The 15,271-nt window shown below is 43.7% G+C and overlaps 1 protein-coding gene and 1 pseudogene across 4 annotated transcripts in view; both read left to right on the top strand.

Moving 5' to 3' along the window:
* The first annotated feature begins 3,035 nt into the window (after window positions 1–3,035).
* Window positions 3,036–3,148, top strand: LOC115834898 (annotated as a pseudogene).
* A 2,624-nt stretch (window positions 3,149–5,772) lies between these two features.
* PPP4R1 (protein phosphatase 4 regulatory subunit 1) overlaps window positions 5,773–15,271 on the top strand; it is a 72,241-nt gene continuing 62,742 nt past the window's right edge. The window contains exons 1-2 of one of the 4 annotated variants that reach the window (XM_030810761.1): window positions 5,773–6,044; window positions 6,789–6,833. In XM_030810761.1, the coding sequence (XP_030666621.1) occupies window positions 5,882–6,044; window positions 6,789–6,833 (208 nt within the window). In that variant the 5' untranslated portion in view covers window positions 5,773–5,881. Of the gene's footprint in view, window positions 6,045–6,458; window positions 6,583–6,788; window positions 6,834–15,271 lie in introns of those variants that run through there. The other 3 variants (XM_030810763.1, XM_030810762.1, XM_003262078.4) reach the window with 3 other exon arrangements.

Raw genomic sequence — 15,271 nt, 5'->3', positions numbered from 1 at the left:
AATGACTAGAAGTTCTCTTAACGTGAAAGAAGTTGACGAAGGACCATTTTGACAGAAAAGCAATGAATGTGAGGATATGCAAACGCTATTGCCATTATTCAGAATCAGGATTCCAGAGTTTGAATCCTAATTCCCCTATGTGCTTTTTTTCTTTTTTTTTTTTTTGAGACAGTCTCACTCTGTCACCCAGGCCAGAGTGCAGTGGCATTGATCTCAGCTCACTGCAAACTCCACCTCCTGGGTTCAAGCGATTCTAGTGCCTCAGCCTCCTGAGTAGCTGGGATTACAGGCGTGTGCCACCACACCGAGCTAACTTTTGTATTTTTAGTAGAGAGAGGGTTTCACCATGTTGGCCAGGCTGGTCTCGAACTCCTGGCCTCAAGTGATCCACCCGCCTCGGCGTCCCAAAGTGCTGGGATTACAGGTGTGAGCCACTGTGCCACGCCCCATATTTGCTTTTTGATCTTTGTCAAAATACCCAACCTTTTTGAGCTTCGATTTCCTTTATTTTTAAAATGGTAATATCAATTTCTACTTCACAGGGCTGTTTTAAATAAATCAGAAAGCACATAAAAGAGCTTAACAGGCTGGGCGCGGTGGCTCACACCTGTAATCCCACCATTTTGGGGGGCCGAGGCAGGTGGATCACTTGAGGTCAGGAGTTTGAGACCAGCCTGGCCAACATGGTGAAACCCCGTCTGTACAAAAAAAAAAAAAAAAAAAAAAATGTATATATATATATATATATATACACAAAAATTAGCTGAGTATGGTGGTGGGCGCCTATAGTCCCAGCTACTCAGGAGGCTGAGACAGGAGAATCGCTTGTACCTGGGAGGTGGAGGTTGCAGCAAGCTGAGATTGTGCAACTGCACTCCAGCCTGGGTGATGCAGCAAGACTCCATCTCAGAAAAAAAAAAAAAGAAAAAGAAAAAAAAGAAAAGAAAAGAAAAAGCGCTTAACATAATGCCTGGCACACTCTCTGAAAAATGTCTCATATATACGGTAATATTACCATTAAGGGAACTGGTATGAAGGGGACATAGGACATCCTGACACATCATTTGAAACTGCATGTAAATCTATAATTGTTTCTAAATAAAAAGTTAGAAAATGTATTAGCTATCTAGTCTGGGAATTGTATTGTGTCATTGTGCTAATATTTTTCCCACCAAAGGAAGGAACCAAGGACCAGAGACACAAGCAATTTGTTACAAAGAGTTACAGAGAAGTGAAATGAGAATGGAAGTAATTTCTTCTGAATCATATTACCATAGACCAGCCTTAGTGTGAAGGGAGCTTAGAGTCAGGGCAGTTAACCACTGAACTTATCTGGGTTTGAATGTGTGGTTTGCTATGGTTTATTTCCTGGTTCAACTTGACTCATCCATTCAGATTCAGAATAATAGGCATTTAAACATTTAAAATAATAAGCTTCTAAAATGATAAGCATTTCCTCCACACGTACTCTGTGCCAGGCATTGTGGAATCCTCTCCCATATTGCTTTGAATGGGATTGCAACTAAAGCTTTCTGAGTTCTAAGAGAAAGGCACAAAGGAAATTTACTACTGCCACTCTAATCCATTTAGTGCTCCCTGTTTAAACATCTTTGTTTTCTCTTAATGAAATTAAAATGTGTGGAACAAATTGTGTAGGATGTAGTACCTCATCAGCGGGGAATTCTTTTGCCTCTACTAACCCGGAGCACTGGGAAAAGCACGGGAGTAGGGAACATAGTGGATAAGAAAAAGAGGGTTTATTTTCCTTTATACTCAGTTTATAGTAGTGATTCCAGCAGGATGCATTATTTTGTTCAGAAAAAGCTGATGCTAAGAAACTTGGAGCTGTGGCTGATGACCTTGGGACAGAGCTGAAGTTCTGTTGCATTCTCGGGGCAGTGTTCAGCTCCTGTAAATGGAGAAAGAACAGCCTGAATCAGGGTAACTCTGGATAGAGCTCAGTTCTGTAGGTATTTTTCCTCTCTTTTCTTTCTTTTCTTTTCTTTTCTTTTCTTTCTTTCCCTCCCTCCCTCCCTTCCTTCCTTCCTCTCTTCTTTCTTAAGCACAGTGTGAGAAAATGTCTCTTTAGCTGATGTGAATAAAGAGATCAAATATCTTTGAAAAACTATGAAAGCTCTAGGAAAGGCTAAGGCTTCACATTCAGAATGTCACCTTGACAGGGAGCTTTAAAGGGAGATAGAAGAAGCATAGAGAGGAGGACAAGTAAAATTTCACAAATATTTACTTTTATACATTTTTTTTTTTTTTTTTTTTGAGACAGTCTCGCTCTGTCGCCCAGGCTGGAGTGCAGTGGCACGATCTTGGCTCACTGCAAGCTCTGCCTCCTCGGTTCACGCCATTCTCCTGGCTCAGCCTCCTGAGTAACTGGGACTACAGGTGCCCGCCACCATGCCCAGCTAATTTTTTTGTATTTTTAGTAGAGACGGCGTTTCACCGTGTTAGCCAGGATAGTCTCGATCTCCTGACCTTGTGATCTGCCCGCCTCAGCCTCCCAAAGTGCTGGGATTACAGGCATGAGCCACTGCGTCTGGCCTTACCTTTATATAATTTATAGAAATGTATAGGAGGCTTTAGGTAAGAGACTGGCAATTAGTTTTTTAAAATTGTTCCCCCCCCTTTTTTTTTTTGAGACAGAGTCTCACTCTGTGTCCCAGACTGGAGTGCAGTGGCGTGATCTCGGCTCACTGCAACCTCTGCCTCCCGGGTTCAAGTGATTCTCCTGCCTCAGCCTCCCTAGTAGCTGGGATTACAGGCATGTGCCACCATGCCCAGCTAATTTTTTGTATTTTTAGTAGAGATGGGGTTTTGTCATGTTAGCCAGGCTGGTCTTGAACTCCCAACCCCAGGTGATCTGCCCACCTCAGCCACCCAAAGTGCTGGGATTACAGGCGTGAGCCACCACACATGGCTTAAAAATTGTTCTTCTTATTTGAAAATGAGTCTATGAGGGACATTTTGTCAACCTGGCTTCAAAAAAAGAGATGAATGAAATGAATGGTAAAAATTTGTTTAATGTGCTCGTTTCAGGAGCACATGCACTAAAATTAGACTGATACAGAGAAGATTAGCACAGCCCCTGCGCAAAGATGACTGGCAAATTTCATTTTTAAAAAGCAAATAAATATTTGTTTAAAGATCATTTTTAATCACGTAAGTATTTCTCCATTTTTCAGATTGTTTCTCTTTTCATCATTTAAAACAATAAATAATACGGCTGTCTTTATATACTTCCAGTTTCAGGAACGATAATTCTGAAGAGAAAAGTGAATGGTTCAATCACAGATACAAAAATTAACAAACATGATAGTGGCAAGCAACATCAGGTGGGTTTTGTTTATTAGCAATGTTTTCCCCATGATTTTTTTTATGTTTGTTTGTGGTTGAAAACCCAGATACATTAATTTCTAAGGCTCATTGGCTGCTAAGAAAAATTGTCACTGTGGCCAGGCGCACTGGCTCATGCCTATAACCCCAGCACTTTGGGAGGCCAAGGCGGGCAGATCACCTGAGCCCAGGAGTTTGAGACCAGCCTGGGCAACATGGCAAAACCCTGTCTCTACAAAAAAATACCAAAATTAGCTGGCTGTGGTGGCGTGCACCTGTCTGGGAGGTGGAGGTTGCAGTGAGCTGAGACTGCACCACTGCACTCCAGCCTGGGTGACAGAGCAAGAGCCTGTCTCAAAAACAAACAAAAAACCCTTTCATTATCATTTGGAAGAGGACTTATTCTTAAAAATGCAGGCCTTAGTACTTACATAGTTGGATGATGCTTTTAGAAAAATGACTTGGGACACTCCCCCTATATTTTACACATTTCAATGGCAGAGCAGGATAACAATTCAGACTTCCTGTGTGTCTGACCACAGACAACGCACAGCTCTGCCATCCACAAGCTGCATTGTAAGTGAAGCTGGGTTAAAGGTATGTAGAATAATGATTGCTATTATTTGTTTAAATATTGTTTCTTAGAAGAAGGGGACAGAGTGCAGTTTGTAAATATTGGTTGAAAAACTCCTTTCTTTTAGAAAGGAGAGTGAGAGCAAGTGAAATGTAAAAAACACATACTGGTGCTGAACCATGAATGATACCATCACTGAAATATCTAAAAATCATACTGCTTAAAGGCACTTGTTGCAATGTGTAATTCAGCTAAGATGATAATCACATGCATAGCTCTTGAATACAGAAAAATGATATAGACCCTCCTCCTTTGCTGCCCTTCCCACAGAATACTGAGATAAAACTTATTGAGGCCTAGCTAACAAAGGCAGAATTAGTTGTTCCATATCCTAGGCTAGCATTTGGTACATAGTCCCTATTTTATCATGATTACTGAGAACCGTTAAGTCTAACTCGACTGTGTAGATCAAGACAGTTTTGTCTTAGTGCATCCAGTGGCTGAAGCACAGTTGGCACTCTGTAGATTTTGTGTTGTTGCAGTGAGACCACCAGTTAGAATAAAGAGCTGATTTGGGCTGGGTTTGGTGGCTCACACCTGTAATGCTGGCGCTTTGGGAGACCAAGGCCAGAGGATTGCTTTAGGCCAAGAGTTCAAGACCCGCCTGGGCAACATAGTAGAACCACGTCCGTACAAAAATCTTAAAAATAAATTAGCCACGTGGAGTGGCCTGTGCCTATAGTTCCAGTTACTTGGGAGGCTGAGATGGGAGGATCTCTCGAGGCCAGGAGTTCGAGGTTACAGTGAGTCATGATTGTGCCAGTGCACTCCAGCCTGGGCTACGTAAGGTAAGACTCTGGCTCTAAAAAAAATTTGCTTTTTAATGAAAAAGAAGAGCTTATTTGGCTCTTTCTTCCCCCATTTACCCAGAATTGCTAAAGTGGTAGATACTGACAAGGTATCTCAGCAGGGCAGAATTCTCATGGTTTGAGTCAGTTGGGACCAATTGCTGTTGATGTGAATTTCTAACTCCTTTGTCATTCTGAATGTGTCAGCTAAATTCACATAAGGGCATCCACCAAGGGAGGAAGAGAAACGGCCTTTAGTTTTAATTATTTTATAGTTGAGAAATTTAGACACATACTCAGGGTTACGGGGTCTATTCTGATTTTTCTTACTCCTAGAAATTTCATACAGATTATAATCTATCTTGTTAGTAGTATCTGACGGAATTTTTTGGAATAGCTATGTGTAGAATCCATTTTATTACACAGATTTAGGAATCTCAGAGGATCTGATTCCTTAGTCTCTTAAATCTTCAATGGCATTAAATGCCAATACATTGTCCTTGGTCAAGACTACAACGTAGAAAGGAACAAGCTAATTAACTATTTAGAATTCCCTCTCCTAAGAGACCACATCGCCAAAGTGGCACCATGACACAGCTTGGTGTTTTGTTGGTCACTTTAGGAGACCACCATTTTGGAGGCCTTGGGTGGAGCTGGAGATAGAGCCATGGAGGTAGAACCGTGTCGGAAACCCTGGGTTTAGCCCCATTTTGTACTTGGGCGTTTGAGCTAATCGCTTAAGTCACGTAAAACAACAAGACTAATAAAGTCTGGGATAAAGACTTTAACACCTCAAATGTTGCCAAAAGTATTTAAAAGACAGAGCGAATCATAGGCACCCTTCACCAAGCACCTCCTAGACATCAAGAACCGTGCTAGGTTCCCTACATTCTTCATTTAATGCCAATAACCCCACAAGGCAGGTATCACCTTCATTCTACAAATGGGCCCCACTCCTACCAATCAACTGGCTGAATCAGGATCTGACCCCGGGCCTGCCAACGCTCCCGCTGGTGGATTGCCCGCCTTGTCAGCTCGAGTTGGCAGGACGTGGGAGTAAAAACCCGGCGCCCCAGCGTTCACCGTGCTGCACGAGGAAGCTGGCTAGGCAGGCATGACTTTGTCAGTCAACCACCCCGCAGCCGGGCCCTGGGCTTTGTTAGCAGCCACTTGGCGAGGGCCCCGGGCGGGTGGGGAGGCGGCGCTTCCTCCAAGAGGAGGTGGGACCCCGGCCCCGCCGACCTCGGAGCCGCCCCTGGCCCCGGATCGCCGACGACGTACGTGCAGGCCTGGGGATGGGGCGCGGGCTGCGAGCGGCGCGCCCGCCGAGATGGCTGCGGCTGGCAGGGCGGTGGGCGAGGCCGGTGACCCAATAAAGCGGCCGGGCCGCGGGAGGCCCCGCCCGGTCGGGTTCCGGCACTCGCCGCAGGGTCCTGGCCTGCGGCAGGTTGCGCGCCCCCGTCCGCAGCGCTTGGCGTGAGGGCAGCTCGGGAGGAGGGTGTGAGCGCGCGTCGCCAGGCCGGGGCCCGGCAAGGAGCGGGAAAGGCGGGAGGAGGGAGCGCCGGTCGCCCGGGAGCCGTGCGGAGGGGCAGGCGGGGCGGGGCGCGGCCGGGGGCCCCGGCGGCCGGGAGCCGCGCCGCCCGCGGCAGGCCCGGGCCCTCGGCCCGCCCCGCGCGCGCGCGCCCCCGCCAGCCCGGCCCTCCTCCTCCCCGCCGCCCCTCCCGCGCGCGTCCACCGGCTCCCCGGCTCGCGTCGCTCCATGTAGCCCCGGATCCCCGGGCGGCCGCGGAGGAGGGGGCGACCACAAGATGGCGGGTACGTGGCCCCCCTGTTCTCCGGGCGGCGGCGGCGGCTCCTCGCGCTCACCCGCCCTCCGCCGCCGCCCTGAGTGGCTGCCGGGCCGGGGCCGGCGTGGGGTCCCGGCGCGGGGAGGCGCCGCCGGGGCGGGAGGGCGGGCGGTAGGGGCGTCGCGCCGGGCCCCGGGGCGCTGACGGGGCCTTTCTTCTCTCCCCTCGGCGCAGACCTCTCGCTGCTCCAGGAGGACCTGCAGGAGGACGCAGACGGATGTGAGTGGCCCGGCCTCGCGGTGGCCTGGTAGTCCGCGGGGAGCGGCCGGGGAGGGCGGGCGGCGGCGCGGCCTGGGCCGGGCCCTGGCTGGCTGAGGGGACGGTGGGCGAGGGCGGCCTCAGGCGGGCTGGGGTGGTGATTTGGGGGGCAAATCTCGCGTCCGTGAGGAAACGGCGTGCCCAGGTTCCGCTGGGGGAGGGAGACGCCCGGAGTAACGCCCAAGTTCGCTTTCCGCCCTTCGCTCTCTTCTCCCCGAGCCCCCGAATCGCCTGCGGGCTCAGCAGTGGCGCGGCTTTTTTGGAAGGAGAAGCTGGTGGGGCAGGATTTGAAGTGGGGTTTGGGTGTGTTTCTACCCCGGTGTCCCTTTCCCCCGTCACTCTAGGAAGGAAGAGGCTCGCGCGGGAGGTGTGTTTCCTTAGAGTCGCTTTTCCAGGAGCGCCCGGGGGGGCAGCCTGGGCCCCGGCTAGCCGTCTGGGCTCCCCGACCCGGTTTTGGATTGTTTGAGGATGACATACCTGTCATTTTACTTTGGCTGGTAGCAGTTTTTAGATTGCTCCCGATTTGATTGTGGATTACGGGAAGGTTAGAAGGTGTGGCCTCCCCAGGAATTACTAGGTTTGGAGAGCATATTTCTTTAATGCAGATGTTCAGAAATCACCCAGCCCTCCTTCAATGTTAACAGTGCAGCTTTCCTTTGAGGTACTGAAGTTTTTAAAGAGTTGACGCTTTTATTTTTAAAAAGACAAAGTTTTTGACATTTCCTGATGGCGACGGAATTGATATTTAGAAAGGAATTTTTCGTCTTATATGTACTTTTCTAAGCCTCAGAAAATAATTTGGGTCACGATAGAAAAGACAAAAGAGTTAAGCAGGTTTGTATTGAAAGAAGTGACAAATTGCAGTTAACTTAAAATAGTTTCTGTTCATGCTAATCTTCCAAAGTAATGACCCATCAAAAAATCAATAGGTTTTGAGATGCATTTTAAAAATGAAGAGTGTGCAAAATATATAAGCGAAGATCATGGGATACATAAGGGACCAAGAAATTGTTCTGAGTTGAGATGATAACCATAGTAGAAATGTGGTCTGTTTAGTGGAAAGCCTACTGGATGCTGAGATTGACTGTCTTAACACCTGTATAAGTAATTTCAGAGATGACTGCAGTTTGAAATTACTCTTTTAAATGCTCTGTAGTTAATCCTTAGCATTGTCTAATGTGGTTCCCTTACTCAGAGTAAACTTAATTTTTAGATTCCTGGTTGTTTTGAGTAAAGTAAGGGGGATTTACTATTTAGATGGATTATCTGAAACGAGTCATTTATCTTTATGGTAAATGAACCACATCCAAACTTTTGCTAAGTCTGTGTTTTTAGTGGGGTGGCTCAAAACAGCTCTCTTAAAGGGAGCAGTACTTATGTAATGAAGGGCAGCTTTAACATTTTATTTAATGTTTACCTTAAGCCACTTATCTGCCTAATAGTAAGTTTGAGATATTATTTAAGGCAGCTGTTGATTTCAGATCTCTTGCCAGGTTAGGATTGGAGAAGTGGCCCTGATTATGTTACCTCGAGGAGGGCTTTTTATGTTCGACTTCGTAAATAGAAGATTCATTTATTCAGCAAGTATTTATGACTGGAGCAAAAACTTCTCACTCCTGAAGGATGAAATGCAGTGTCAGTTTCTTCCCTAGCCCCCAAGAAGCAAAGTGTAGAGGGGAAGGCATACCTGTGAAAAATTCAACCATGAGTTTCAAGACTCTGCCCGGTACTGGGGATGGAGCTCTGAGAAGGATGGGCACAACCCATGCCCTCTAGTGGTTTACAAGCAGTTTTGAATCCATGTGTACAGTACAGTATTACAGTTACCACTGGAGCCAGGCTGCTCTATTCTTCTTAGCAGTGTCTTTTTGGGCAGACTTGGGCAACTCACTTAACCTCCCTGTGCCTCAGTTTTGTCATTTGTAAGTAGGCATAAGAAATATTACCTACTTCATAGAGTTGTTCAGGGCTGTACATGAGTTAGTGCCTCTGAAGCACTTGGAACAATTCCTGGTAAACAGCGATGATTATGATTATGTTTGCTGTTATGAGAAAAGAGCAAGGGAAGCTTAAAAGAAGAGCAGAGAAGGAAACACTGATGTTGAACCTTACAGAATGAAGGTACTTAGAGATGCTGCCAATGCTTGCAACTAAATTTTTTTTTTTTTTTTTTTGAGGTGGAGTTTCACTCTTGTTGCCCAGGCTGGAGTGCAATGGCGCGATCTCGGCTCACCGCAACCTCTGCCTCCCGGGTTCAAGTGATTCTCCTGCCTCAGCCTCCGGAGTAACTGGGATTACAGGCATGTGCCACCACGCCTGGCTAATTTTGTACTTTTAGTAGAGACGGGGTTTCTCCATGTTGATCAGGCTGGTCTCGAACTCCCGACCTCAGATGATCCATCTGCCTTGGCTCCCAAAGTGCTGGGATTACAGGCGTAAGCCACTGCGCCCAGCTTCAACTAACTTTTTAAAGATTCTGTTTCCTGTGCATTTTAATTTAGGATAAAACAGACATTGAAGGCACAATAGTTATTCGCATTTTCATAATTTGGTTGAAGGCTTTGTTAGAGTAATTGCTAATTTTTCTCAGTTACTAAAGTTTTTACAGGTGATACCTTTACCCAGAATATTCAGGAATAAAGGACTTTTGGACATATGGCCAGTTGAAGGACCACTTCCTATCTCTTGTGAAGGGAGAAAGAATGAGGAGGAACACTGAGCCATGGTGCCTTCTTAGAGAGCAAGATGGTTGGTAAAGGACTGAGAAAGCTGTCACATCCTGGAGAAGCTGGAGAAGGTAGAGGACCCGAAGGTAGAGGAATGGAGCTTGGGCTGCCCTTACAACATGGTTGTTATCTCATGAGCCGGAGTTTCTCTGTCTATGGCAAAACTCCAGAGTATGGAGGCCAACCTCCAGAGGAGTTGTAAACAAGTCCTACTACCTCAGCCAAGCTAGGTGTAAGTTGGCCCTTGGGATGGGAAGAAATTATTTTCTGGTCAAGCTCTAGAATCTTGGTTGACCTTCCTAAATGCAGAACCTGGACTATGAGGGAAGAGACAGTAAGTTCTGTTGTGCAGATGATCTAGGAAAGGACCTAGCTGGAGTCTAGGACTTGAAAGAGGGGCATTGCCAGACATTGCTGAGTCTCAGATCTTTCGATTTGATTTGTTTTAAGCCCGTCTCTGTACAGAGGCATAGAGTCGGGGAAAAGGTTGGTCAAAGACTGACTTGACTGATAACCTTTGGAGGAAAAAAAAATCCTAATGAGGGAAAAATGGATGGTATTGTGTGTGTGTGTGTGTCTGTGTGTGTATACACACATAATTTCATTGGAGTTTCATTAGAACTTAAACTTTTATCAAGTAACCTATAAAGGTAAGTAAATGAAATCATTATCAGGTACTCTTAAATTGAGGAGAATAGGCTGGATGCAGTGGCTCATGCCTGTAATCCCAGCACTTTGGGAGGCCGAGGTGGGCGGATTACGAGGTCAGGAGATCGAGACCATCCTGGCCAACATGGTGAAATGTCTACTAAAATACAAAAAAAAATTAACTGGGCATGGTGGTGTGCACCTGTAGTTGCAGCTGCTTAGGAGGCTGAGGCAGGGGAGTTGCTTGAACCCAGGAGGTAGAGGTTGCAGTGAGCCAAGATTGTGCCACTGCACTCCAGCCTGGCGACAGAGCAAGACTCCGTCTCAAAAAAAAAAAAAAAAAGTTTAGGAGAATAATGCAATAAAAACCATATGTATTTAAGTTTAAAAGTGATACTTTCAGTACCGTATCATGAAATACTTTGAATTTCAAACTGAAAGCAAACCAGTGACTCCATTTGAATATAGGTTACCTCAGCAGATTTCAGAGTTGGGTAAACCCTTTTTAACTTTTTATATTTAATTATGTTCCTTAAATAATGGGAGACAATACAAAATTGTAGATGTTTAGAAAAAGTTATTTCAGGTTTCTGTTTTAGTTTCCAAATATGCAATTTTGATTCACATTTAAGTTGGTAGATTCCTAAAATGAAATGAGACTAAGATACGGTTAAGATTTGATGACCTAATGCTTGTAAAAATAATTTCATTGAAGGAGTTTCATTAGAACTTAAACTTTTATCAAAGTAATATGTTGAAGAATGTTATTTTTAAAGAATGGCTATGTAACGCTTAGTTTACAGTGCCTTTCATACACAGGTTATTCTTCACAGCAGTCCTGTGATGTGTAGGCTATGGTATTCTAATACTAATAAGCAAGTTGACTAATGCCCAAAGGGACTAAAGAAACAAAACTCCTAAGTTTAGACGGAATTTTAAGCTAGGCCTTCTGATTCTAAATATCATATTTTGAATATTTTCTTAAATGGCCCAGCTTAAAATATTGATCAACCCAAACTTGTACAGGCAATTTCTTTGATCTCGTTCTTAAAGTACCCTTGAAAATTAATCTGGGATGCTGCATGTGGTTTAGTTTACACCTGGAGAATGATAGAGAGGATGGAGCTTGGGTATAATACAGCTTATTTAGTTGTTAACTTTTATTTCAGCTGTAACTAAGTATGACGTTGAAAAGTTTTTGAAGCTATGTTGTTGAGTATGCCATACAACAATTTTTTTTCATATTGAAGTTTTGGAATCCTTTTACATTATGCTGTTTTTCGGGTTTAAGGGCGGTGTTGAAGTAGAGTGAAGGATGGGTCCAGAACTAACTGAGGGTAACCGCCTAGACCACACTCTGTGCAGAATCTCCAGGCCCTCCTACCATGTTTCAAAACCAGTTCTGATAAGCTTAGAGTCCTTGCTGCTGGGGGAGGTGAAGAGCAAAATATTGGGGCTGTAGCCAGTAGTGGCCGGGGAATCATTCAGAAACCTTAGGAAGGTGCCCTTGAACATGAATGATATTTAGGAGTATTGTTAAATAGGGATTTGGGAGGGTGAGTCATGAGACCTGGTAGCCTGTTTTGACTGCTGCCAACAAGCCTGGATGGAGAAATCTTTATTTAGAGATAATGTCATTGATATCCTAGAAAAGAGTGCTTTTAAAATGGTTTCAGTGGTACGCACATGTGTGTAGGATCAATTAATGATACCTCTGCTAACAACTTCCCACATAAAATTGAAAGAGAGAGAGAGACAGAGACAGAGACAAACCCTTTTGTAAATATGCTTGGGCCTGTAGCTACACGATCCACTGCCCTCCCCCTCCAAAAAAATAAAAAACCAAGACACCTAAATGCATACTTTTTGTTTGTTCCTGCCTGTGAAAGATAAATAGACCTCAGGAGGTAAAGTTCAGAAGTCTGCCGCCACATTTGTTTGATCTCTGGTTTATTATTTCTGGTCCTTTTCCCTCAGTCTCCTCAAAACAATGAATGTATCTTTATTAAACTATTGTTACCTTGCCCCTATGTTTGTATTGTATCTTTTTTTTTATATTTTGGGTAAAAGAATTTGAAAGTTCCTAAATTTGAATTAAAGTTTTGTTGTTGTTTTTAAATTGGAGCCGAGAATAAACCTAACTTAGTGTTTTGGGCAGAAGTCTAGATGGCACACCTTTGGAATTTTGGCTGAGGAGGTATTCCCTCTAATTTGTATAAGAGGGTCTGCAACCTGCTCTGCTTTTAGCACAGATCTTTGAGCTGGTGACATCACCAGTGCTTCTTCCTCCACATTCATTTCTTACCTCTCCTAACTTTTAAGTCATCTTAGCTTCTTATCTCCCTAGACTAAGGAGCAAACTTAACTTACTTTCTGGCCTTATTGATATGAATGTGGTTGGTATTTGAGCATCTATCATGCAGTCATTCTGGAAGATACCTCAGTATAGTTTTGTGTAGGGGAAAGAACACTGGGCCTGGTAAGCCTTTAGACTTGAGTTAATATTCTGGCCCTGCCATTTATTCTCTTTATAATCTGAGCAAGTTAACTTTTTCTCAGCTTTCTATCTTTAAAATGTTGATGGATTTTTGGATCATCTCCAGTTTTTTGCTGTTACAAATAAAGCTGCTATGAACATTCACACACAAGTCTCTGTGAATATATACATTCTTTCTCTCTCTTCTATTCTAGAAGTAGAATAGCTGTTTAACTTTTTAAGAAACTGCCGGCCCGGCCCAGTGGCTTATGCCTGTAATCCCAGCACTTTGGGAGGCCGAGGCAGGCGGATCACCCGAGATCAGGAGTTCAAGACCAGCCTGGCCAACATGGTGAAATCCCGTCTCTGTTAAAAATACAAAAAATTAGCCGGGCGTGGTGGTGCACGCCTGTAATCCCAGCTACTCGGGAGGCTGAGGCAGGAGAATCACTTGAACCTGGGAGGCGGAGGTTGCAGTGAGCCGAGATTGCGTCATTGCACTCCAGCCTGGGCAACGAGTGAAACTCCATCTCAAAAAAAAAAAAAGGAAAAACTGCCAAACTGTTTTCCAGAGTGGTTATATCATTTTCCATTCCCACCAAAAGTGTATGAGAGTTCCAGGTCCTCGTCATCATTGTCAACACTTAGTGTGAGCAGTCTTAATTTTAGCCACTCTATTAAATGTATGATAGTATTAATTTGTGGCTTGAATTTACATTAATGGCTAATTATGTTACTCTTTATGCGCTCATTTGCCATCTAACTATCTCCTTTGGTGAAGTGCCTTTTCACATCTTTTGCATATCTTTTCATTGGGACATTTTCTTAATAAATTTTGAGAGTTCGTTATATATTACAGATACTTAAGACATATACAAAGGCAGATGGACCATCATGTCTCCACTACTCGGTTTTGACTTTCATTTATCCATGTTTCTGTTTTTGTTTTTTTGAGATAGGGTCTGGCTCTGTTGCCCAGGCTGGAGTGCAGTGGCACTATCTTGGCTCACTGCAACGTCTGCTTCCCGGACTCAAGTAATCCTCCCACCTCAGCTTCCCGAGTAGCTGGGACCCCAGGCCTGCACCACCACGCCCGGCTAATTTTTTATTTTTGGTAGAGATGGGGTTTTGCCATGTTGTCTAGGCTGGCCTTGAACTCCTGAGCTCAAGCAGTCCACCTGCCTTGGCTTCCCAAAGTGCTGGAATTACAGGTGTGAGCCACTGCACCCAGCCTGATGTAGATCACTTTTATATTTAAATATTGAAATTCATTTTTGATAGAAATAACTCATTTATTCAATACTTCATTTATTTAAGAGTGGTGGCAATTTGGACCTGAGTTAGTTCAAATTTTGTATTTGGATTACCTGTGGAAAAAAAGATTACTACCAAAGTAATTGCGTTAAGACTGCAAAGAAAATTTTTACTCACTGAAGGGAACAAATATCTATAATATTTGGGAGATCCACAAATGTATATCAGAGCAAGTGCTTTATTATACTACCTTTATATTAAATACTGCTTGTATACATAATCTTGGTAACTAACTTGAAACTAGATAAATATGCCACTACTGTATTATATAAATAGAAATACATTATACATGTGGTGTATATATATAAATATAAATACATATATGAATATACATATAGTATACTTCAGCAAATTATTCTTGCCTTAAATTCAGTTGTGCTATGGGACAATTTTGCGTTTCTAAGGATTTAGTAAGCTTTTAGTATTGATATTTGAAGGAAGGGTTTCTGATAAACATTATTTATATTATTGCAAAGTACAAAATGAAAGCTTGACATACCTGCTGCTTGAGACTATAAAGATTAAGTTGTGTGGTCCCTCAAATTTATGTTATTTATCTATTTCCATTAATTTCCTTTCTCCAAGTAGTGAATTAATTGGGTTTCTGCTACCTCACTAGATGAGGGGTTGAAAAGTTTTTGTAAAAGGCCAAATGTTAAATAGTTTAGGTTTTGTGGACCATATGATCTTTGTTGCAGCTACTCAGATCTGCTATTGTAAGGTAAAAGCAGCCATGACAATATAGAAATGAATGAAAGTCAGTGTCATCCAATAAAATTTTATTTACGAAAACAAGGTAGGCCAGTTTGGCTTGCTGGCTGTAGTTGGCCAACCCCTTCACTGTGCTATAAAATCCAAGATCTGTAACATTTTTATTCTTGACTCATCACAGAGTGTTCAGCAATACATCTCATCAATACTTAATGTCGAATACGTATTGAATGAATCTTGATGTTTCAGGCCAAGCTAAAACCTTAAACCTAATTTGGGGTCAAATAATGAAATTATTTTTAATTAAACTTGTTATTTTGAAAACTTTCAGACCTATACAAAAGCTGCACAGATATTGTAATGAATTCCCAACTCTTCACCTGAATTAAGCTGTTAACATTTTGCCAGTTTGCTCGTTATTTCTCTGTAAAATTACGTACACACACACAATGTAATCTGTACATTAATCTTAATTTTTTGGTGTACCTTTGAAAATAGATTGTGGTCACTGGGACCTTTAGCCT

The sequence above is a fragment of the Nomascus leucogenys genome, chromosome 4 (assembly GCF_006542625.1).
Source record: "Nomascus leucogenys isolate Asia chromosome 4, Asia_NLE_v1, whole genome shotgun sequence".
Lineage (NCBI taxonomy): Eukaryota > Metazoa > Chordata > Mammalia > Primates > Hylobatidae > Nomascus > Nomascus leucogenys.
This window is presented reverse-complemented; position numbering and strand designations above follow the sequence as displayed.